At 36.4% G+C, this 25,157-nt stretch overlaps 1 protein-coding gene across 8 annotated transcripts in view; it reads left to right on the top strand.

The window, feature by feature from the left end:
- The window catches only part of larp1b (La ribonucleoprotein 1B), a 40,885-nt gene that overhangs the window by 13,538 nt on the left and 2,190 nt on the right, over window positions 1-25,157 (top strand). For 3 of the 8 annotated variants that reach the window (XM_055005713.1, XM_055005711.1, XM_055005714.1), the window contains exons 5-19: window positions 298-450; window positions 2,128-2,253; window positions 3,672-3,840; window positions 6,221-6,365; window positions 6,465-6,636; window positions 7,330-7,511; window positions 8,069-8,158; window positions 9,483-9,845; window positions 16,139-16,253; window positions 18,182-18,351; window positions 19,437-19,543; window positions 20,250-20,410; window positions 20,504-20,648; window positions 22,690-22,799; window positions 24,705-24,832. In XM_055005713.1, the coding sequence (XP_054861688.1) occupies window positions 298-450; window positions 2,128-2,253; window positions 3,672-3,840; window positions 6,221-6,365; window positions 6,465-6,636; window positions 7,330-7,511; window positions 8,069-8,158; window positions 9,483-9,845; window positions 16,139-16,253; window positions 18,182-18,351; window positions 19,437-19,543; window positions 20,250-20,410; window positions 20,504-20,648; window positions 22,690-22,799; window positions 24,705-24,832 (2,336 nt within the window). The remainder of the gene's footprint in view (window positions 1-297; window positions 451-2,127; window positions 2,254-3,671; window positions 3,841-6,220; window positions 6,366-6,464; window positions 6,637-7,329; window positions 7,512-8,068; window positions 8,159-9,482; window positions 9,846-16,138; window positions 16,254-18,181; window positions 18,352-19,436; window positions 19,544-20,249; window positions 20,411-20,503; window positions 20,649-22,689; window positions 22,800-24,704; window positions 24,833-25,157) is intronic. The other 5 variants (XM_055005717.1, XM_055005716.1, XM_055005718.1 and 2 more) reach the window with 3 other exon arrangements.

The following is a 25,157-nucleotide window of genomic DNA, read 5'->3' as shown; positions in this document are numbered from 1 at the left end:
TATGTTTTAAAATCAACATTTTATACATTTTTGACTGTGGCTCATGGTTTTATCCTGTTAAACACCATTTAATCCATAATAGTTCAACATAAGGTGTTCTGTGTTGGGTCTGGTTACCTCAAAATATAGAATTTTTAGTCATCATCACTAAAAAAAGACTTGAAAATCCAGTTTTAAGTCAAAGCGAGTGTTTGAAACCTGCTTTACAGTGAAATTTAGCCACCGAGGTTGATGATGTCTGAGCGTTTTGGGCCAAAACTCTTCAAAGCTCTGTTTCCGGTGTGCAATCATCGCTAGGTAACAAACGTAAGTGGGTTTCTCTGCCGCTGGAGGAAGCGTCCCGGGACGACGGAGACAAGACGCCCGGCGGGGACACCAACAGCGACTCGCCCGACCCCACGTCGCCCAATCAAACGCTCCATAATAACCGAGCGCATGATAGCAGCAGGAGTAAGTGGAAAGAAGCTCACTGTCTTCAGTGTCTGCTTTGCTTCTTCACTGGCTGGTTTGCTCTTTTTTTTTACCTCTAACATCATGTTTGCTCACCACTTTCCCATCTGCTGCTGCCTGTTTTTTTTTAGTTGTTTTTCCCTAAATGCACAAAGACAGCATGACCTCTGACTCATTTATTTTAACTTGCATCAGACGTGATTCACAGCCTGTTTGACCTTTCAGCCCACATCGCTCACCAAAGTTTCATCAAAAAATGGAAGAAATGTTTGTTTTTTTCAACAAGCTGGGTTTTATTTTTAGATCATTTCATTATTTTCAAGTTTTGTTTTCATTTAGGTTTTGGACTTCTGTCATTTGACACCAATTTTAGTCCAAATATCTTGGCAAAGAATTGAATTTTCCTAGAGTTAAGAAAGATAAAATGGTCACATGGATTGTAAATAAGCCCCAGTTTCACACATCATTCTGAAGAGTTGCCTTAAAATAAACTAATGTATACAGGAAAACTACACAACCATTCAAAATTTTGGGGTCACCCAGACAATTCTCACACTTTTATTCATGTGCTAACATGCACAAGGGTTTTCTAATCATCAGTTAGCCTTTCAGCACCATTAGCAGTGTAACACAGTGTAGCATTAGAACACAGGAGTGGTTATTTGCTAATATAGATATTATTTAAAGTTGCTAAAAAATGAGTTGAAGTTGCTCCATATTAGTTAAAGTTGCTCTATGTTATTTAAATTTGCTCTGTACCAGTTAAAGTTGCTCTGCCTTGGTTAAAGTTGCTCAAAAATTAGTTAAAGTTGCTCTCTATTAATTAAAGTTGCTGTAAATGAGTTAAAGTTGCTCAAAAACGAATTAAAGTTGCTCTATATTAATTGAAGTTGCTGTATATTAGTCAAAGTTGCTTGAAAGGAGTTAAAGTTGCTCTGAATTAGTTAAAATTGCTCTATATTACTTAAAATTACCCGGTATTAAAGTTGCTCTACATTAGTTAAAGTTGCTCTGCATTAGTTAAAGAAAACGTTTAAACAAAGGTATTGAACAGCACTATTTGTTTTTTCCACTTTTTTCCTTTTTAGATTATTTCATATTTTTTCAAATATTTCTGTCAGTTTTCTGTTCCTTTAGTCCAAAGATCTTGGGAAAGAATTGAACTTCACTAGAGATAAGAAAGAGAAGTTATCAGAGGGTCACACAAATTGTAAATAAGCCATAGTTTTACACGTCGTTAATAAGAGTTACCTTCAGAAAAGCTATTGTAAACAAGAGAACTGTTTTTTTTTCCACCTTTTTATGTTCAGATTAGTATTTTATTTAATTTTGACAACAGACAATTGATTTCCACTTGAGAAAAGGGAAATAAGTAATAAGATGGTTTATCAGAAGTTTTATCATAATTATGTAGCAGAAAGGAAGAAACTAAACCTTTTAGAAAAAATACCCAATGAGTTGAACTGGGAGTGGAGTTTCTGACTATGAAATGAAGCATCAGATTTGGGAAAATAAAAGGTATTGAAGACAAAAAACGCTTCATCAGATAGAAATGGTGTTCATCCGGTTACTACAGGTGACTTGAAGAAGTGTTTTTCTCAATAATACTTGATGTAAAGACCTCATCAGATCCCCAGAGATGAACAAGTTACATGAAAAACTTTCTCTCGTCCACAGGTTGGAGAAGAGAACCGCGGGATTATGGCGACGATGCTTCCAGCGTCCGGAGCGACGGCGGCAGCGTTCGTGGAGGAATTCGAGGTCGAGGAAAAGGTCGCGGACGTGGGAGAGGACGTGGACGAGGTGAGGACTCTTATCCGAAATACACAATTAATACCTAAAGATGAAACATCTCTTACAGTCAGCGGGGCTTTCATCTGCTCCGACAACCATCAATCAGTCAGAATCTGTCAGATTTCATTTACACACAACTTCTCGCGCAAATGAAACAAAACAAAAAGTAATTTGCACATCATAAAGAACAAAAAAACAAAATAAAAACAGTGAAAAAACGAAGCAAAATGCAAAATAAAGTGATAAAATATAGATAAATTAAACTACAATTTAAATAAAAATGAATAAAAGCAAAACAAGAAAAATGCACTGATAAAAGATCGATTAGGTAGAATAAAATGCAATTCAAAATTTATTTAAGCAAAATAAGAAAAAATATTAAAAAGTTAAATGATGGAACACAAATGAAATAGACTTAAAATGTAGTTAAAAATACATAAAAGTAAAAGAAAATAATAAGCTGTAACATAGACTAAAATGTAAATAAAAATTCATTAAAGCAACATAGGAAAATAATCAAAAGTGATAAAAGATAACTGAAATAGACTAAAATCTAAATAAAAAAAACATAAAAGTTAAATAAGAAAAAAATTTGTGATAAAATACACTAAAATTTTATTTAAAATGAATGAAAGCAAAATAAGGAAGTTATCAAAAGTGATAAAAAATAACTGAAATAGACTTAAATGTAAGACAAAATACATCGGGGTTAAATAAGAAAATAATAAGCAATTAAATAGACTAAAATTTTATTTAAAATGAATTCAAGCACAGTAACAAAAATTAGAAAAAATGCACTGATAAAAAATTGAGTAGACTAAAATGCAATTCAGTTTAATTTTAAAAAAAGTTAATTGATAGAACATAGATAAAATAGACTTAAAATGTAGATAAAAATACATAAAAATAAAATAAGAAAATAATCAAAAGTGATAAAAGGCAACTGAAATAGACTAAAATGTAAATTAAAATACATAAATGTAAAATAAAGAAATAAATGATAAAATAGGAAATTTTATGTAAAATGAATAAAACTATTTTTTTTAAAAATGTCAAAAAATGAAATTATTAAAGTATGATGAACGAAAATGTGTAAATAAAATAATAAAAATAAATCTTTTTAAAATAGTCTTAAAAAAATATTAATTTTTTTTTTTTAAATCAACCTAAAGCCGAACTAAAAGGAACTTCTTAAGTTTGCTTTTTAAAACAGTTCTGTGGTTTTCGATCTGACATCTGGTTTATTTAAAAGGTCACTAGCAGAACAAAGACAGTTTTTGAGCTGCTCACTTTTCTGTAGTTTTTTTTTTTATTTCTTGCAGCTCAGCTTTGGTCATGTTTTGTCTTTCTTCTGTCCTCAAACCGGCGTCCTCTTTCCTTCTGGCCTCGGCTGCTGAACCTCATGTTTCTGTTTTGTTCGTCTTCAGGTCGGTACGAATATTCTCTGAGCTTCCGGGACTCCCAGTCCTCCGACGGTTCTGTTCAGGTTCCCTCAGAGTTCGGCACCAACATGGTTTATTACTACGATGACGGCAACAAGGTCCAGATGTACACAGTGGATGAGAAGCTCCTCAAGGAATACATCAAACGGCAAATGTAAGTCCATTATTCTCTTTTTTTATGCTAATTCTGCAAAGAACCAACACAATATAAATGAAACAAAACTCTAGAACACACATATACAGGCCTCTATATAATCATATAACATAAAATACATCAGTTGTTTTTTAGTTACTCATTTCCATTTCATCATTTTAATCAAATTTAACCAGAACCTTTGTGCTATAATGACATTTTTTTTTTTTTTTTTTTACAGTCACATCGACAAAAACCTTGCTATCAGACTTTTAAATGGTTAATTGAAAGTAATTTAATCTTTTGCCAGTATGTTTGAAAGTAGATTTGTGTTTTTATTACTTTTTATTACTTTGTTTTTTTCATTTCAGTCACTTTTTACCAGATTTCTCTCACCTAGTGTCTAGCTGCCTTTGTATAAAAAATATCTGCATTAATTTTGATAATTGATGAAGCGTTTAAGTCATTTTTAAGGCAGTTTTTTCTTGAATGAGATGCTGCCCTTAACCTAATAGTAAATCAGATTTTTGATCTACTGCTCAGGCAAAACCAGGCATTTTTTGTTATCATGTCGAATTTAAAACCCCCAAAAAATCCAAATGATTAGTGAGTTAATTTGTAAAATATCCAGTTAATAAGCTGCTAATAGAAAGAATGATTAGATTCATCCCTGGATCTTGATAAACTGTATAAATATATATATAAATTCAGGAAAAAAATGACCCTCATAATGTATATAATAGTATAATAAAAAAGGAAAAAATTCCAAATAAATACATCTTTAATGATCACATTCACCTTTTGTATGTGACTAATGAGGAAATTGATGCCGGGGGTAAAATTTATGCAAGAAAATGTAAGATTTACTAATAAATTTAATTGAATTAAAGACCAATGTGCTCTTAAAATGTAATGTTTTAGGGTTAATGCATAAAATATTTGTTAGATCTCAAAGTTTTTATACATTTTGGAACTACATATTGTGTCTGCCACTAACAGGTTTAGTCAAATAGATTTTAGGTGCTTTTTCAGTTCTTTCTGATTGTATTTATTGATGCCAAGTTCATTTTGTTCTAAAAGTCAAGCAGTTTAATTTTTAGTGAATCAGGTGACAAAACTTTCGTCTCTTTTGTATAAATTTGATTAAAAATAACGTCTGACAAGAAAAAAGTTGAATATTTCAGTTTCGTTTCATCCTGTAGAGTTAAATATTTAACTCCAGTGTCTGATTTACAGACTGATCAGCAGTAATTAGTCGATAAACCTCCTCTGGGACTGGGTTTTTTTGTGGCCTGCAGGGGGCAGCGTCTCCTCTGAGTCGCCTCCTCCCAGCTTTGGCCTGGTTACTGATCAGAACGGTGGAGGCTGAGGGTGGGGTGAATTCCTAAATATAGTCTGAGTGCTTCGGAGGGGACAGACCGTGAATTATATCCAGGCCTGAGCATGGAAATAAAAAATAAAAAAGGAGAGAGAGTGATGGGTGAGAGGGTGAAAGAGGGGACGCCGTTGTCTCCTTCGCTCTCGTCTTCCTCGGTTTTATTCATTCTGCTCAGTCAGCCAACGGGATGAAACAAGAAGCAACGACGAGCCGCCTGCAGGCCGAGCTGCACATACCGACCAGTGTTTGTTGGTGTGTGTTTGTGTGTTTAAAAGCACACAACGGTGACTTAAAGTGGTGTGACAAGCACAGACAGGGAGCCTTTCCAGTCTAGATTTGGTGGTGGTCCATTCAGAATATTCTCCATTTAGGACGTCTCGACAAAATTGCAATCTTAGAGCTCAGATTTAGTTAATTTTACTGATTTACCCTGTTTTTACAGTTTCTAAATTTTGTAATTTTGTAAACTAGCGTGCCTTTAAAAGAGAATTCCTGTTAAATGTTGCATTTTTCTACAGCCCAGAGACTTAAGAGCAGTGATTCCTAAACTGAGGTGATTTCCAGAAATTAAATGACATTTGCAGCCATAACTGTTATGTAAAGTTCAAAATATGTGCTCCTACATACTATATATTTATGTAGAGATTACTTTGACTGACATATTCTGCTACTAGCCTGTATAAATTACTATAACGTGATCTACTAGTATTATTCCTAGACTGTAGCCCTGTTAGTGTGTGGCTGGCTGCGACCGGTTGCCTCCGGGGATGATGGGGATTGTGAGTCTGTGGCTCTGTTATTTTGTGGGTCAGGAGCTGCAAAGTTTGTGAACGTTAAACAGACCAATAAAGCTCAAAAATGAAGCAGCAGAACACAAGACCTCCTCAGTTTGGGTCCTTTTGCACGAGTTTATTGACAAAATTGATGTTGTGTTTGTTCCAGTGCTCAAAGATTCTTTCTCATTGGTGGAAATTAAAAGATTTTCATGACGATTAAACGTATTATGTGTCTTTTTCTTTCTAGTGAATACTACTTCAGCCTCCACAACCTGGAGCGAGACTTCTTCTTGAGGAGAAAAATGGATGCACAAGGCTTCCTCCCCATCTCCCTCATCGCCAGCTTCCACAGAGTGCAGGCTCTGACCACTGATATCAACCTCATCATGGAGGTAACGTGACACCAACACCCCAGAGTGCGCTGCTTTTAGTGCCAAATAAGTCCATTATAAACATTTAGACCATGTTGATGGTTAAATTCTGCCCTCCAGGCCCTGAAGAGCAGCACAGAAGTGGAGCTGGTGGACGACCGGGTTCGCTGTAAATCAGAACCCGAGCGTTGGCCCATCCTCCCCGCCCCGACTGTCGTGGGTTCCCCTCGTACCGACTTCTCCCAGCTCATTAACTGTCCTGAGTTTGTTCCTCGGCAGACCCTCAATTCCGGTCAGTATTCAGCTCTCGTTAAACCAAAGTAAAGAATGACAACTGGTGATATTCTGTATTTTGTCAGCAAATCTCATGAAAACAACAATGAAAATATCCTACTAACAAATGTCGTACAATGCCTGAAGACAATAAATTTTCCACTTTTACTGTTTCTCATCACCAAATACTACACATTATCACAAAGACACCATCCTCACCTTGAAGCATGGTGGTGGCAGCATTATAATATGAAGCATGGTGGTGGCAGTATTATAATATGAAGCATGGTGGTGGCAGCATCATGACGTGAAGCATGGTGGTGGCAGCATTATAATATGAAGCATGGTGGTGGCAGCATCATGATGTGAAGCATGGTGGTAGCAGCATCATGATGTGAAGCATGGTGGTGGCAGCATTATAATATGAAGCATGGTGGTGGCAGCATTATAATATGAAGCATGGTGGTGGCAGCATCATGATGTGAAGCATGGTGGTGGCAGCATCATGATATGAAGCATGGTGGTGGCAGCATCATGATGTGAAGCATGGTGGTGGCAGCATCATGATGTGAAGCATGGTGGTGGCAGCATTATAATATGAAGCATGGTGGTGGCAGCATTATAATATGAAGCATGGTGGTGGTAGCATCATGTGTCATACCATGATGTGAAGATTCTGAACATTTGCTGAGTGATTTGTTGTGTTTTTCAGCTTCATCGCCTATAAAGGAAACCCTTCTCGAGTCGGCGAAGCCTCAGAACTCGGCTGGACCCTCCTCCTCCTCCTCCTCCAGCCTCCCGGCAGCAGACGACTCCAAAGACGCCCCGAAGCCTGACCCCGACGCCTGGATCCAGGTGGAGAAACGCCACCGGTATCCTTCCGGAAAGGCAAAGGTAGTGAAGTCTAACACTGGAAAAAATTGCCTCATTGTCAGAGCCAGAAATTAACCTTTAGTGCAAAATATAAGATACTGACTGATGCTTTTATGTACCTTGTCCACATTTTTTTGGGTTAATCCCCGTCATCTAACATCATCAATGATAACAGCAACTTACCTGCTGAAACTTTGACAACAGTATCACACCAACAGGAGGTCAGACAGCACTACTTGCAGCAGTACTTGATTGCATAACCATTATTTTTGATGACAAGGGTGGTCTAATAATTTTTTCTATGACTGTATATGTTGATCAAGTTTCCATTTTTTTGCCTGACTGTGGCGTTGTTTGAGGATTTCATACTGCATAAAGTACTAAAATCTCCAAAATAAAGCAACAACTGAAGCCTTGAAGAGCTTTAAAGTCATAAATGTGATCTTAAAGTCATTTATTGTCACCCATCACTGCCTGCTCATCTTTGTTTCCATCTTGATTTCCTTTAATCTTCACTCATCTGTTTCTTCACATCGTTTTCCTGTCCTCCCTCCTTCATCTTCATCTCTGGCCGGCAGCTTGTCAGTGATGATGTTTGTGTTGTCGGTTCTCCTCCTCTTCCTCCTCCTTCCTCCTCATCGCCTCAACCTGACCAGATTCCCTCTCCAGTTGAGTAATTCTTCCTCTTCCTCACTCATCTCACTTTGCTTTTTTCCCCTTTCTTCCCTCTGGTTCTCATTTATTTACTGCATTTTCCTTTGCTTCATCCACCCAAACACGCCTGCCTTGCACTAAACCCTCCCTTCACAAAGGTTTATAATGTTTTCAAGAAATATTAATATGCTTTATGGTCATTTATCCAGTATACAAACACGTTTTTGCCTTTTAACCTCCCCTCATTGATATAAATGTGTTTTACACAATAATAGAAGCATCCAACAGTTAAACTTTGGACAGTTTACCCTCCTTTTTCCTAAATTAGGCTAAAAAAACAAACAAACCCTGATTCCATTCCTACAATGCAGAAAAAACTATTCTCTCTCCTTGGAAGTTTTCCCTTTTGTTGCTTTTCAGCACTGAATGATGATTACTTTAATTTCCCACACCCCAATAAAGTCAGTATTTATCAATCATATATTTTGCATTTAATATTTTTAATTATTTGACATTACTCTGTAGAAATCTAGCTTCACTTTGACACGAAAGGGTCTTTTTTTTGTGCTATTTTTTGTCACAAAAGCCAAATCAAATCAGTTTTATTGCCAAGTTTGGTTTCACATACAAGAAATGTTCCGTGGGAAATTAATACATTACACTAAATACTGGTAAGTAGAAAAAAAGGCAAATAATCACAAGTCAGATAAACAGCAAGTGTAGTAAAACCAAGGATTTTAAGTGACAAAATATTAATAGAAATATTTACAATGTGCAGGAATGTGCAAATTTGCATAGCATAAGGTGTAATTTGATCATGATCAGTAAAAGGTTTCCCCTCTTTTATTGCTTTTCAACCATGAATCATTTTCAGTTTAATTCACCACACCCCCTTAAAGTCAGTATATATCAATTACTTACTTTACATTTAATATTTTTAATTATTTGACATTACTCTGCAGAAGTATGATTTCACTTCTTTTTTGTGCAATTTGTTTTGTCACAAAAGCCAAATGAAGTCAATTTCATGGGTTTTAAATGGCAAATGAGTAATAGAAATATTTGAAATGTGCAAATTATTGGTATGAAAATGTGCAAATTTAAGTAGCATATAATGTAAATTAAATATAATTCAATGTTTAAAAGCAGTAAAATTGGAAAACATCCATTGAGGGAGATTTTTTTTTAATCAACACTGTATTTAATCTAGATTTAATAGCAATTAAGTGTTTTTCTGACACTGACAGACTTTTAAAACCTAATTTTATGCTCGTCTCCTGCAGTTAGACGTTTGTTTTGTTGCTTCTTTTGTTAAAATGTTGTTTCTTTCTCATCCAGGGAGACAACAAACCTCCTCCACTCAGCCTCCAGGCTCCTCCGCAGGCCTCCGAGCCCGACCAGGAGGAGCTGGACTTCATGTTCGACGAGGAGATGGAGCAGATGGCGCCCAGGAAGAACAAGTTCACCGACTGGTCGGACGAGGACGACTCGGACTATGAGCTGGACGACCAGGACGTCAACAAGATCCTCATCGTCACCCAGACTCCGCCGTACCTCCGCAAGCACCCCGGTGGCGACCGGACGGGCAACCACGAGTCCCGGGCCAAGATCACCACCGACCTGGCCAAAGCCATCAACGACGGGCTGTACTACTACGAACAGGACCTGTGGAAGGGCGAGGAGCAGGTCGAGGTCAGCAAGGTAAGACTGGCATGAAGTAATTTATCTCAAGTGACCAGTGAAATCACAGCATAATAACCTATAAATAACCACAACTCCAAATGTTTCCCTTGTTTTAGTGCAAAAAAAGTACATTCTGAAAATGTTCACATTTAATAAATAATCTTTTTACAAAACAGTATGAACAACCTGAAAATTCTAAAGAAGAATAAGTTCAATTTCAACAACCTCATGCCTCAGTTTATCATTTCCACATTATGACTTACAGATCAGAGAGTGTCTACAAAGAAACAAAACATTTAGTCACAGGTATATGGAAATGAATGATATAGTATTTTACTTCATGATCAAAACAAAAAAACTGTGACAACAAAAAAAGACAAAAAGCAAGAAAAATAAGACAAAATGTTACAAGAACGAGACAAGTGACACAAGCGAGACAAAAAAAGACACAAAACGAGACCAGAACACAAAATGATAAAAATAACAAAAAAACGCAAGCGAGACAAAAGGGAAGCACAGGACGACAAAAATGAGAAAATGACAATAAATGAGACAAAGGACACGAAACAAAACAAAAACAGACAAAAAAATTTGACAAAAAAGGTACAAAGCGACAAAAAAATGGACAAACGACGAACACGAGACAAAAAATTACACAAATGAGAAAAACGAGACAAAAAAGAACAAAAGCAAGAAATAAAACGACAAAAAAATAGGCAAACAACACAAGCGGGACAAAAACCCCCACAAAACGACAAAAACGATACACACCAACGAATAAAAAAAACAAAAACGAGACGAAGAATGACAAAAGTGAGAAACAAAACAACAAAAAAGTAGACAAACGACACAAGCAAGACAAAAAGGAAACACAAAACGACAAAATACTACAAAAGGAGACACAAAATGGCAAAAGAACAAAGAATAATGTAGTATTTTACTTTATGATCAGAACAACTTGTTGAGGTGTAGAAATTATTTTCAATTCACAGTTTTACAAATTTACAATCTGCAGTTCATGTCTTCTCTGTAATTTTTACACTTTACAAAGTCAGGCTGGATTGGACCCTCTGGAGGACCGCTTTTGGCCTGCGGACCGCATGTTTGACACCCCTGGTTTCCAACCTGACTGGGGAGTCTTTCTATGTAATTACACACATGCATAGCACATGCCTGTGCTAATGTGAGGGTCCTTCAAATTTAATTTTTTCTTTAGCTTTTCATCAAGGCTGCAGAAAGTGGCTAAAAAAAGTTGCAGTTTTTGTGTAATTTTGAGCTTAATATAGCACCAGTGTTCTGCTTTTATTGCAAGATTTTGATCCTGACCATCAAGTATTTACAATATGGATGAATAAATCCTTACATTTGACCTTCATACCAAGAAAACACCTTTTTAATTAAATAACACACCAGTAAATGTTGTTTTGATAGAAATTTATAGGAAAAATAAACATGAAACCAACTCAAACACCCAGAATAATTCAATTCACATTTAGAATAAACTATATTTTTTTACTCCACAGTTTTTACATGAAATTAGATTCAACTTTATTGTCATTGCACTGACTACAAGACAGTAGAATGCAGTTTAGCTTCTAACCAGAAGGGCAAAAACAGCAGTAAAGTGCATTATTTACAGAATCTTACAGTATAAACAGATTTAGATTCATGGATACAATGTTAAATAGATAATCTAAATCTACAAGTGGAGATAAGTAGTGATATAAACAGTACAAATCTGTACTTTAATGTCCTTTAAATGGATGTAATGAGCCACATGACCTGAGAAGGTTCCAAATATGTGAACTTTATCTCACTACAATGTTTCCCTCTGGGGCTTTTGACAGATAATTAAAAACTCATCGTCCAACACGTTGAAGCAGGTTTCTAACGGAGGGTCAAAGAAAAGCGCTGACGGTGGAAAAGAGACAAATAATACAGAAATTTTACTTGCAGCTCACGTGTAGAAAGTCACGTCTGAACAAGTTGAAAACAGCTCAGGAGGTTTTTTATTTTCAATTTTGCCTCATTTTGCATGAAAACACTGATACTGAATCTCTTTCGGATACACAAATATAACAAAAGCTGCTTCATATTTGTAGGAAAACATGCTAAGGCTGTTTATTCTCCTTCTAATCTGCGCTAATATTGATCTTAATTAAGTTAATTTGCAAGAAGAAAAATCTTACACTATATCCTCAATTTCAACATTTAGAACAACATTTTCTGGTGTGATATTTGATAAAAATGTGTAATTTTCTTGCTATAAAGGTCAAAAATAAAGATTTATTCACTCATCAGGATCAAAATCTAGCAATAAAAGCAGAACATTGGTGCTATATTAAGTCACAGTATAAACAGAATTAATGGTATGAAAACACTAATATATGAAAATTTAGACATATGGATACAGTAAAATAAACAATCTAAATCTGCAGGTGGCGATATGAGCAATATAAACATTATAAATAATATATTATTTATATTTTAGCATATATGTACCAAAAAAATGTTGCTTTAAAAGTAATTTATAGGTAAAATCAACATGAAATCCGCTTGTACACCTTAAATATTTCAGTATTTCAAGTAATTGTGGCCATTTGGCCTCTACACATCCTGTTTAACACAAATGTTCACGCTTTATTTCTGCAGATTATTGGTATAAAATCAATATAGAAGTGAAAGTGTGATTTTAAAATGTGAACAAAACAAAACAAAAATGTCATAAAAACAGATTGTTTTCATGCGGTGCTTCACTTTTTAAATAGTTCAATAAATAATTGCAGTGATTTTTACAATTTAAAGTGTCTTTACATTTAATATCCACCTTTATCAATTAAAATTAAACATTATCTAAAGAAAAATGTGCTTTAGAGAAATAAAAAACTTCAATTGTGCCCTGTGAAATGAACTAGAGTTAGTACACCATGTCTATTTATTCATATTTAAGTATAGATTAAGTAAATACTGGATAATAAAGTGTAAGTTATCATAAGTAACAGCAGGATTATATTACATTTATTGGATATTTTTGCATGTTTTGCATTTAATATCCTGCTTTGAGCGGTAAATAGGAAATATTGCCTTCAGGAAAATGTGATTTTTGTTCGCTTAGATATAAAATCGCTGTTATTGAATCGTCTCCATGAGGCAGCAGGCAGAAGTTTATGAATTTGTCAAGTGCAGAATTCTCCCTCTGCAGCTTTTGACGGCATCAGTAGAATCTCTCTGCAGCCGAAGGCTCCTTAAAGCTCGGCTGACGTAAAGACGTCGTGACGAAGCTGCCCACCCAAAATAAAGCGACTATTTCTCGCCTGCTGTACGAGCCTCCAGACTTACATGTGTGTCGCAGCTGCTTCCAGAACTGAGTGACCTGCTTTCCAAAGGAGCTGCTTCGTCTGCAGAAACGCTGCAGCGGCTGCATTACGCAACGCTGTTTTAATAAGACGGTGTGGCAACGTTAATTTATGGTGCAGGGTCAGTTTTACAGCAGAGTAGAAGACACAACTATAAACTGAATTACAGGCTTTGATCTCATTCATCAGGAGACTAAAAGTGCATAAAATGCATCATTTATTTGTCCTCAACCCTCCTAAACAGCAATGATGTTCCTGGATCATGTTTAATTATCCAAAAAATGCACATAAACATTGTTTATATCTCATTATTAGCTCCATTATTAACTATTTTCATCAATATTTAGGTGTTCTTTACCTCTTACAGATCATGGTTCAATGAGGATAATTCACTCGTTTTCATTAAATACTGCATGTTAAAACTTTTTTTAATGTACATCGGAAAGACCTACATATAAAATTCAATAGTTTTACAAAGCATTGATAGTTTTTCTGACCATCTGATAAACAAAAATGTCTTTTATGATTGCATAAATGACACCCAAATTTACAAAACTGGTCGAAATTATATTATTCACATGTTTATACTAGAATAAACATGAAATAAAAATTTTTAAAAATAAGAATACAGTGTGTTAAAACAAGAATAAAAATAAAACTGCTGAGAATTGTCTTAATTTTTCAGTATATTTTAAAACAATCCTGTAAAATAATTCTCTGTTAATCAATTATTTAAGTAATTGATTAATCATGTCACACAATTCAGGGTTTTTTTCCAGGTTTAGAATGGGAGCATGATTGGTCTACGTACGGTAAAGTGTTGCCTTTTCTGACAGAAATGTGTATTTTTCTGTTTTTTCTGACCACTTAATAAACAAAAATATCTATTATGATGGCGTAAATGACACCCCAATTAATGAAACTGGTTAAAATATGATTATTTTCATAATTCTCAAGTCTTATTTGGTGATTTTTTCATTGTGTCGCTGACTAAAACCTCCTGGGAATCATGGTTTAAACTCATGATTCAATTCTAGTTGTTTCATGATTGGATTCAGAAACAAGCTATTTTTGGTTCAATATTTGTATATTTTTTAGATTTTATATTTGTTTTTCTTAGTTATTTGGGTGAAGCCTGTTACTGAAAAGCTTTAAGAGATCCTCTGAGGGGAAACGGGAGCGACAGAACGACGAATTTGTTGACTTTAGATACACAACAGCAGGTTCAACATTAGAAACTCTCACGATCCGACACCTAAAAGCAGATTAACACTCACAAAAAGCAAACTGGCTTCATTCAAATCCTGCAGGAATGATGTTATTTATCAGTGAGACTCATGTCATTCATTGTTTCATTCATATTTCGGTACATTTTAAGTATAGATTAAAAGGAGTAACTAGATAATTAAGTGTAAGTAGTTATTATATTAGGTTTAATTGGTATTTTTGCATGTTTTGCATTTAATATCCTGCTTTGACTGGTAAATAAGAAATATTGCCTTCAGGAAAATGTGATTTAAAACAATAAAAACTGCAATTTTGCCCTCTAAATTGAGCTGAAGTGAATTTATGACGTCTAATAAGATCTAAATATCCTTCATTCATGTTCAGGTGGTCACTAAGTGTGTTGTTTTATTTGCTGGCAGCAGTTTTCTGCGCCGTCAGCTCGTTCTGGGCTCAAAGTTCGTCGGTAAAGTCGCCACGTGGGAAAAATCACGCCTGAACACACTGAACACACACACCTGCGCGTTTTCTCTCCAGAAGCTGACGTGTAAAGTTGAAAGTCCGCCGCCACATTTGCTGAGTGTCACAGCGACCTGCGGCCATATTTTTACCTCCACGTTCGACTGTTATCAGTTTAAACAGCCCCAGAGGTCGAATTATTACCCCGTCACGTCTGAGAGGAAATGCTTTGATAGTAGACGCTGGTTTTACTGCCTTTCACCACCGTGCACCATTGTTAATATATTATTATCAGGAGAAAGTGTAAGAGAAAATGGAAAAAATATATGTAGAATTCTCTTCAATTTTTGTTTTGTTTTTTTTAAAAACACAAAATATTTTTAAAAAATGCAAAATACACTCTGAATTTACATGTTTAATGCAAGATAAAATCAAAAAGTTGTGACTTTGTATGACAACAAAATTTCCTTTTTTTTACTTATAAAGGCAATTAAAATGCATTTACAAATATATAATTTTTCATAATTTCACACATTTAATTTTTATTTAATAGAAAACATATACTTTTACATATAAAAGTAATTAAAGTATATTGTAAATGTATAATTTTTCATAATTTCTCATATATTTAATAGAAAAAAATATTATAGTTATATACAAATTAATTTATATTATTAAATTTATTGTTTTTGCACATTTAAATGTCCTTTATTAAACATGAAATCTAAAAATTAACTCCATAAAATTTATTTTAATTGTGGAAATTACTTTGTTTTTACAAGATGGTTATTTTCTGTTGATTTACAGTATTTTTGGAATATTTCCTTTTTTTCCCCCTTTTTTTCTTTATATTTTTTTGCATATAAAGGCAATTTAAATACATTTACAGATGTATTACATTTCTCATATATTACATTTTTATTTAATAGTACTATTAATATATTTCTAAAATTACATAAAATTAGTGACAAGAAATAGAATAAAATATTAACAGAATTTCTCACAGCAAAAATAATATCCCCTTATGTCTTGTAAAACGTAGAAAATCATTCCATAATTTCTCAAGCTATAATTTTACAATAAATATTTGGTATAAATTGGGTGAAAAGTTCAACCTGTGAGCTGCTTGTCAAGGGATTTTCTGTTTATTTTCAGATACTTTCAGACTGTATTTCATGCAGCTTGTTGCTCATTAAAGTTTAATAGAACGGAACCAAATCCTCGTCTTTTCCTCAGATTCTTCTTGACTGTGTTCCTGTTTCCGTTTCCCAGCAGGAAGTGGAAAACTTCAAGAAGCTGAACGTCATCAGTAAAGATGAGTTCGACACTCTCACCCCCAAAGCGCCCGTCGACCCCAACCAGGAAGTCCCGCCTCCTCCGATGCCAGGTGGGTTTGTGGATCCAGTCTGAGCGTCCTGCCTGCTGCTTTCTGCATTTATAAAACCACTTTATGATGGTTTATTTCCTCTGTGATAAGAATTTTAGTACCATAAACTATACACAGTAAAACAATAAACACTTTGGAGCTTTAGTTTAGACACCAGATAGCTGCAGTCACGCCAAAGCACAAACTACAGGGATAGAAGAAGAATTTAATGACACGCAATGATGGTGTATAAATGTGTGGAGGAAGAAAGAGTAAAGAAGAGGAGCTCAGTGCTTATTAAAATAGAGACTGAAAACATGTCTTCACAATCTCCTGCAGGTTAAATAAACTGATAAAGCACTTTTATTGCTGATTAACTCTAAAGAAAAACGCACCAAAGCAACATAAAACTTAAAAAAGACTTGCAAACCCTCCATTTAAAAACAATATCTGAGCATCTAATTGTCTAGTCCAGGGGTGTCAAACTCATTCTAGTTCAGGTTCCACATTCAGCCCAGTTTGATCTCTAGTGACCAGTAAAATAACCTATAAATAACCACAACTCCACATTTTTCCTTGCAAAAAACTGTTCTGAAAATGTTCACATTTATTGAAATACCTTTTAACAAAACATCATGAACAACCTGCAATTTCCAAAGAAAAGCAAATTCAGTTTCAACAACATTAAGCCTCAGTTTATCATTTACACAAAACTTACAGATCAGAGTGTCTACAAAGAAACAAAACATTTAATCATCTGGAACTGAATGATCTACTATTTTACTTTATGATCAAAATGAAAAAAAAACAACCAAAACCAGACAAAACATTACAAAAGTGAGACACATCAACAAAAAATTAGACAAACGAGATAAAAACAAAACAAAAAAGAGACAAAACATTTGACAAAAAAGAAACAAAACTCAAAAAAAATTGACAACACCAGCAAGACAAAAACCCCACATAAAATGATGAATACTGAATCAAAATGCAAAATGACAAAAATAAAATGAAAAACACAAATGAGCCAAAAAGGAAACACAAAACGTCAAAAACGAGAAACTAAAACATGAGACAAACGACAACAGTCAGACAAAATAAAAGACTAAATATTACAAAAATTACAAAAGAACAATCTAGTATTTTACATTATGATCAAAGCATCTTGTCATGGTCTAGAAATTATAGTTTTACAAATTTCCAATCTGCAGTTAATGTCTTCTCTGTAATTTTTACTCTTTACAAAGTCGTCCCTCTGGAGGACCGGTTTTGGCCCACAGGCCGCGTGTTTGACACCCCTGCTCTCGTCCTTTAAAACAGCCGTCCCCAAACTTTTTTGCACCACAGGAAATTCAAGCAAGACAGTTTTCGGCAGACCGCTCATCGCACACATAACAAATAATAATGTTTTCTCTTTTTTTTTTTTTAAATAAAAAAAAAGTGTCCTTAATGAATAAAATTCAATCTTATTGCTAATTTATTAACTATTTATGCACGAAGGAGTTTAATAAAGACGTTAAAATGGTCGGAAAAACCTTGTTTGTAAGATTGATTGTTAAGATAGTCGTGTTATATTGTTGTTTAAAAGTTTCTGCACCAATATGATGAAGAGTAGAACTTCATTGTTCTTTGTCAAACCAGTTTCCTGTCAAAAATAAAAACAAAGATAATAAAATACAGTAAAAACAAACACAAATTTCAGCAGTACAGCAGCTTCAGTGAAACATCCTTCAATATAAAGTGTCCTCATCATCTCAGCTCTAATTGCACGTTAACATACGTTTAAAAATAAACTCCTGCCAGCTTGCAGTGACATGATATTGTTTATAAATCACCACTGAATGTTTCTAAAAGCTAAATATGGGGACATGAAGCTCACCGTGCACTTTAATCATCCTCCTGATAAAGTTTATATGAATTTAAATAATCTCGATCTTGTGTTTTCTCAGCGGACAGTGGAGTAGAAATGGCTCGTTCTCTGCCTACGTCGGTCCCTGAGTCGCCCAGCACCCACCAACCCAGAACCCCCAGAACGCCTCGGACGCCCGGACGCCAGGACCCCAACAAGACGCCCCGGTTCTACCCCGTCATGAAGGAGAGCGGTACCATCGACGGACAGGTGAGCTCTGTTTTTACAAAAACACTCTCATACGTTAGAGCAGCGTCCGGTTACAGTTGTCTAGTGTGAAAGAGGATCACGATGCTGTTGTTTAAAAGCAAGAAAGACCAGTTTCTGAGTGCAAATTAATGAAACATGAGATGACTGAAATGCGAGAACTGACACATAAAATGATCTGTATTTCTTCAGACTTTAATCTTAGCTATTTTCGTAGAGAATTTGTGTATAACTTGACGTCTTCAGGGTTTTGTTGAACTAGTCAAGAAGGTTCCTTCTTGTTCCCTGTTCTCATTTTTCTGACCTCGGAGCAACTATTAACCCTCGTGTCGTCCTGCGGGTCAAAATTGACCCGTTTTAAAGTTTGAAAATGTGGAAAGAAAAAAAAATTTTTACAGTGAAACTTCTGATGTCCACATTTTCGACATTTTTGGGAAATCTTTACTCATTTTGATAGAGTTTTACTCATTTTTTTGAAAATATTTACAAGAATTTTCTTCCCAAATTTGGGGGATTTTTTAAAAAGTAAATCTTCTAAGGGAAACTTTTAAGTAATTATTGGAATTTTCTTCCTAAAGGTTTTGCAAATTTTCAGAAATTTGCAGAATTTTTGGATTTTTTTTCAGACAAGGAAACAATATTTTTTGGTGCCAGTAAATGGGGACAACAGGAGGGTTAAGCTTTTTAGACTTTGTAAAGAGCGTAGAACAATAAGGCAGTGTGTGGTTTTTATTACTTTATAGTTGCTCGATATCACTGGAGACACTAAAGAAAATCAGCCTGGTGTCCATGCCTGTGCCGTCTGTTTTCAGTCTCACGTCTTTTTCTTTGTGTTGCAACTTCTTTTCCTGTCATGTAGCCATACTGTGAATATTTGCATATTTTGTACGTTTGAGCATGAGCTTTAACTTGAAGCAGACAGCGGAGCTCTGTTGTCTGTTTTGTATGTGCGTTTCCATGGCACCAACTTGAAACGCTTCCCAGTGTTTAATGCTGTTCCAAGTCTGAAATTGAAATTTGCATAAAAACTTAACTGCACTTCACCAGCTACATATTTAAACCCAGTTCTGTCCTTGTTTCTGTTCTAGATGCCGAGAAAGAAGAAAACCCGACACAGTTCGAACCCTCCTCACGAAGCCCACATCGGCTGGGTGATGGACTCCCGTGAACACCGACCGCGCTCTGCCTCCATCAGGTCCGACTGCCTGTTTTTCACTTTTTATATGACTCTAATAATGTCGCATTTAAAGTGAAGTTCAGTGACACATAAAAGAACCAAAAGAAGAACCTCAAGTAGTCACTTCTCCCAACATCTTCCTCTTGCTGGAGTTGTTCTGCTTGACATTTGGTCTGTTTTCCACCAAAACGAGTTGAAGCGCCAAACAGTATCAGTTAGATTTGTACACATGATCATAAAGTATCTGCAAATGCAGTTAGATCTGAATTTTTGTGCAAATTTGAGAAGCTCAGTATCCACAAACTGCAAGAAATGTTTGAAAAATAAACAGCGTCAGTGGGAGTTTAGCTAGCAATGGACACCATGACAAAGACTCAAAGACTACTGTGGGAGTTTAGCTATCAGTGGGAACCATGAAAAAGACTTATGTGGGAGTTTAGCTAGCAATGGACACCATGACAAAGACTACCGTGGTAGTTTATTAGCAATGGATGCCATGCCAAAGATTACTGTATAGGAGGTTAGCTAGCACCATGACAAAGACTGCTGTGTGAGTTTAGTTAGCAATGGACACCATGACAAAGACTACTGTGGGAGTTTAGCTCACAACGGACAGACGATGTTAGTTTTGCTTTAGAGAACCCAATAAACTGGTGTCTAAGTGTTCCTGTTTTTGTTTATTCTTCACCACTCAAACATCTTTTCTTCCTTCGTCGTTCCACAGCAGCTCCAACGCCTCCCCATCAGAAGGAGCGCCGCTGTCAGGTAATTACGGCTGCACCCCCCAGTCTCTGCCCAAATTCTGGCATCCATCCCATGAGCTGCTGAGGGACAGCGGCTTCACCCAGCAGGGATACCACAAGTACCGCCGACGGTGCCTTAACGGTAAGCACTCTTACCAAACACCCCCATACTCTTATCACGTCTTTGCACAACCTTGAGAAAGAAAAAAAAATGATGCCGTTCTTGTGTCTTCAGAGAGGAAACGGTTGGGGATTGGCCAGTCTCAGGAGATGAACACCCTCTTCAGGTTCTGGTCCTTCTTCCTCAGGGACAACTTCAACAGGAAGATGTATGAGGAGTTCAAGCAGTATGCGCTGGAAGACGCCAAAGAAAATTACAGGTCAGGAAGAACTCTAGATGGTGTTTAAATGAAGGGTTTGGGAGCAGAGTGGTCTAACCCACTGTCTGTAATCTTTGAGAAAAATCTCGTGTTTTCCAGAATGGTCTAACATTCCACTATAATGTTATATTTGGGTTGTGGGTTCAACCACCTTGCCACTAAAACCTAGACCATGAAATATTACAGAAATTATATAAAACTCAGTTGGGATTTTTTGTGGGTTAGACCACTCTGCTTCTGATGCCCTCAAATGCTGCTTAGCTTCATGCAAACATGTTTCTCTACCTGGGGAGGGAAATGTTTAAGTATTTTAGACAAACTAAACTCCTAAAGATGTCAATGTTTGTGTCAATAACAGTCAATAAATTGACTGTAAGTGCAAAACTTTACCTATTTCCAGCTCGTTAAACTGAGAATTTGCTGATTTTACCTGATTTACATCCCTGTAAATTTTCAATATTTGGGATTAGACTCATTGGGATTTTTGGCTGCAGCTGCACAGTATTTATTCAACTGGCAACCAAGACACCTATGACTTCTCTGAAGCAGTTACTAATGAGAGAGGACACCCAAGACACCTATGATTCTTCCAAAGAAGTTACAAGAAAGAGACTAGTGATGAAGGCCACCAAGACACCTATGACTCCTCTAAAAGAGTTACAAGTAAGAAACTAGTGAGGGAGGCCACCAAGACACCAATGATTGTTCTAAAGTTACTACAAAGAAACTAATGGAGGCCACCAAGACACCTATGACTTCTCTGAAGGAGTTTCAAGAAAAAACTAGTGAGGGACTCCACCAAGACACCGATGACTCTTCTAAAGGAGTTGGAAGAAAGAAACTAATGGAGGCCACCAAGACACCGATGAGTCTTCTAAAAGAGTTACATGTTATTTATTCTGCTATGCTTAGGTGGAATATTGTTGTGTTTCTGCCAGAGGCTCCTTCACACACCTGCCAAACCTACATTCCTGTCTAAATAAGTGGGTGGCGGCCTGTTGAAGCGAGGGCGTAATGAACCCATCAGCTGTTCAGCTCGTCCGGCTGGTTCCTCCGACAGACATTAATAACCTGCCAGATAGACGTTGTGAAATGTTGGAGGCTCGTGTGGGAAAACGGCTGATTAGAGAAGCAGAGTTTACAGTGAAGCTTCATATTAACATCCTGTACCTGTTTGAAGTTTTCACCCTCCTTTGGAAGTTTTCCCCCTTTGTTGCATTTCAGTGTTCAACTTTACTTTTATTCACAAGAATTAGCAAAAATGCACTCTTTAATGTCAAATTGATTTCTGCAAATTAACGTCAATTAAAAATGTAGAGTAAGTGATTGCAAAAGTCCACCGAGACACTGATGACTTCTTTGAAGGAGTTGCATGAAAGAGACTACTGAGGGAGGCCACCAAGATACCTATGACTCTTCTAAAGGAGTTACAGGACAGAAACTCATGATCAAGGCCATCAAGACACCGATGACAAGAAAGAAACAAGTGAAGTAGTTCAGACAAGTTTAAAGAAAAGAAGTAGTGAGGGAGGCCACCAAGACACCTATGACTATTCTAAAGAAGTTGCAAGAGACTATTGACAAAGGCCACCAAGACACTTAAGTCTCCTCTGACAGAATTAGATTAAATAAACTAGTGAGGGAGGTCACAATGACACCTATGACTCCTCTGAAGGAATTACAAGAAAGAACATAGTGAGGGAGGCCACTGAGACACCTATGGCTCTTCTCGAGAAGTTAAAAGAAACCAGTGACGAAGGCCACCAAGACACCTATGACTACTCTAAAGGAGTTAGAAGACAGCAACTAGTGAAAGAAGCTACCAAGACACCTATGACTCCTCGGAAGGACTCATAGATGTCTTGGTGGCCGATGACTCCTTTAAAGGAACATTGACTGCAGTGAGTCACTTTTAAATTCTTGTCAAAGCAGTACAAATGGAAAACTTCTAAACTACATGCTGCTGTTTACGAGCCAATTTAAGCCAGCGTGTCATTTAGTTTACTTCCTTTGACGGTAAATGTTTGTGTTTCCTCTGCAGGTACGGTCTGGAGTGTCTCTTCAGATACTACAGCTACGGTTTGGAGAAGAGATTCAGGTTAGATCTGTTCAAGGACTTTCAAGAAGAGACCCTCAGGGACTTTGAGAAAGGTAAGAAACATCGAAACCCACCAGACGCCCCCAAACTTCAACACTTTCATTAATGAAGCAAACAAACGGTCTGATTTCTATGCTTATCAAACATTAAATAACTGTTCCTATGCAGGTTAAAGGTGCTACATATGAAGAGTTGTTTGTATCAACACAGATGCCCCTATTATCTGTTTGCAGCCACATTATGTTGTAATATAAACCACATTCACTGATAAATATTAGCCCTATTTATAGTGCAAACCTACTTAACCTGACTCTAAAGTTCACCGTGCAGTTTCCGCTTCGGAAACGGATTAAAGTCAGTTTCTCAACTCATTTCAACACCGCTGCTGTGTGACTCAGTGGAGCAGAACGAAGCATCGCCTCCACTGGCTTCAGCCTCTTATTTCCAGCTCAGTTATTCTGGTGTTACAGTTAAACGTTTCCCAGTGGAGCTGCCCTAGAGGCTGAAATGTCAGAGATGTTACCTGAAAAACAACCAGAATACACTGAAATATCTGACTTTATGTGGTCTGAACTCACTTATTTAAAAATGACCGATTTCTGTTAATATTTATAGTAGATATAAAAATACAGATAGGAATTAAAGGAGAAAATATACGAAAAAATAGTAAAACTGCTGAAAACCAGTAAATTAAAAACAAAATCGCAGTTTAAACATCTGAATACATCTGAATTGTGACGTTTTTACTCACTTTTGGCTCATTTTTCACTGCAAAACAGTACAACTCAGATGTTATAATGCACTAAGTCATCACAAAAAGTTGAATTTCTCAGATTATTTATGTTGCAAACATTGAAGAAACCTGGAATCAACATGTGCAACATATTTCCAATTCCCCACAGATGTTACCAATGATGGAAAATATGCTGACCCCATGTTCTACTGCTTGTGTTTTCTTGTCTCCTCCCTGTTATGTGTAAACAGCCTGCAGTTCTGTAGAAAACTGAATTTCCATCACAAAAATTGGTCACAGTTGAGTCATTAATATTTTTTAGTTGCACCGAGGACCACATAATTTTTTGGTTTTTTTCAGAATCTGGTGAATTTTACAATGAGACGTGTAGAATAAAGTGATTTTATGGAAATACCACAATTTTAAGCCTAGATTTTTTCCAACCGAGCAGCACATCCCAGATGAGTAGTTCAGGGACCTTTTAAAAAGTTAAAAATCTGTCAGTTCTTTCTCTTTTTGTAGTTTCTTTTTCTGCCAAATGGTGTGATTTTGGCAAGGCAAACAGTGTCTACAAACATGCCTACATGCAGGCTGACATGCAACATGATGGCAGCAGGAAATAAAAAGAGTTCTGTCCTACATTCAACCAACTGTCACATATCTGAAGGTCCCGTGTGAAAATGAGGTTTGAGTTGTTGACCACGAACCACGACGTGAACATTTTGCCCCTCGATACTTCCTCTGATCTGTTGAAAAAACCACAGAAAGTCTCTGTACTGTTAGTTTTTAACAAGTACCCCCCCCACACACACACACACACACACACACAAAAACGCAGAATTTTGACCCGCATTTTTGTTGGCCTCCATGAATTCAAAGTTAGTTTTTGCACTGGCTACAAACTGAGAAAACATTCAGGCAAAACACAACAGATGAGTCCTGTAAGGGAGGCCACCAAGACACCTGAGTCTTCTAAATGAGTTACAAGAAAGAAACTAGTGAGGGAGGCCACCAAGACACCTATGACTGCTCTAAAGGAGTTAGAAGAAAGAGACTAATGAAAGAGACCACAAAGATACCTATGACTCTTCTAAAGGAGGTACAAGAAAGAGACTAGTGAGGGAGGCCTCAAAGACTCCTCTGACTCTCTTCTTAAGTGTTTTCACTGTAAATAATATTGTCCCACAGACTGAATGAATAAATTTCTGCTCCATCTCGTCTCCAGGTCAGTTGTACGGACTGGAGAAGTTCTGGGCCTTCCTGAAATACTCAAAGATCAAGAACCAGCCCATCGACCCTAAGCTGCAGGAACACCTCTCCCAGTTCAAGAACCTGGAGGACTTCAGGGTGGTGGTGAGTGTCTGTGGATGTGGAAACATTTTAAGCTAATGCAAACTTTACTCCTCATGAAAGTTCCACCAGTGATTGTCTGATGAGCATTTAGTTTGATAATAGCATATCGATCAGTCAGCCTCTCAGCCAGTTAAGACTTTAGAAACTCTTAATCTCTCATTATTAATTTAATTCCTTCATGGCAGCAGAAACAAATTAAGAGGCTTCAGAAACTCCTGCAGGCTGAACAAACAAAACAAGGGTTCGTTAACTTTGCAAAACAGACTTGAAGAACATTCCTAGCATTGCTGGTTTAGTTTAGTCTGTGCAACAGAAATAACCGTCC

This window comes from Amphiprion ocellaris, chromosome 20 (assembly GCF_022539595.1).
Source record: "Amphiprion ocellaris isolate individual 3 ecotype Okinawa chromosome 20, ASM2253959v1, whole genome shotgun sequence".
In the NCBI taxonomy this organism is placed as follows: domain Eukaryota; kingdom Metazoa; phylum Chordata; class Actinopteri; family Pomacentridae; genus Amphiprion; species Amphiprion ocellaris.
Note: the sequence above shows the minus strand (reverse complement) of the source record. Positions and strands in the feature narration are given on the sequence as shown.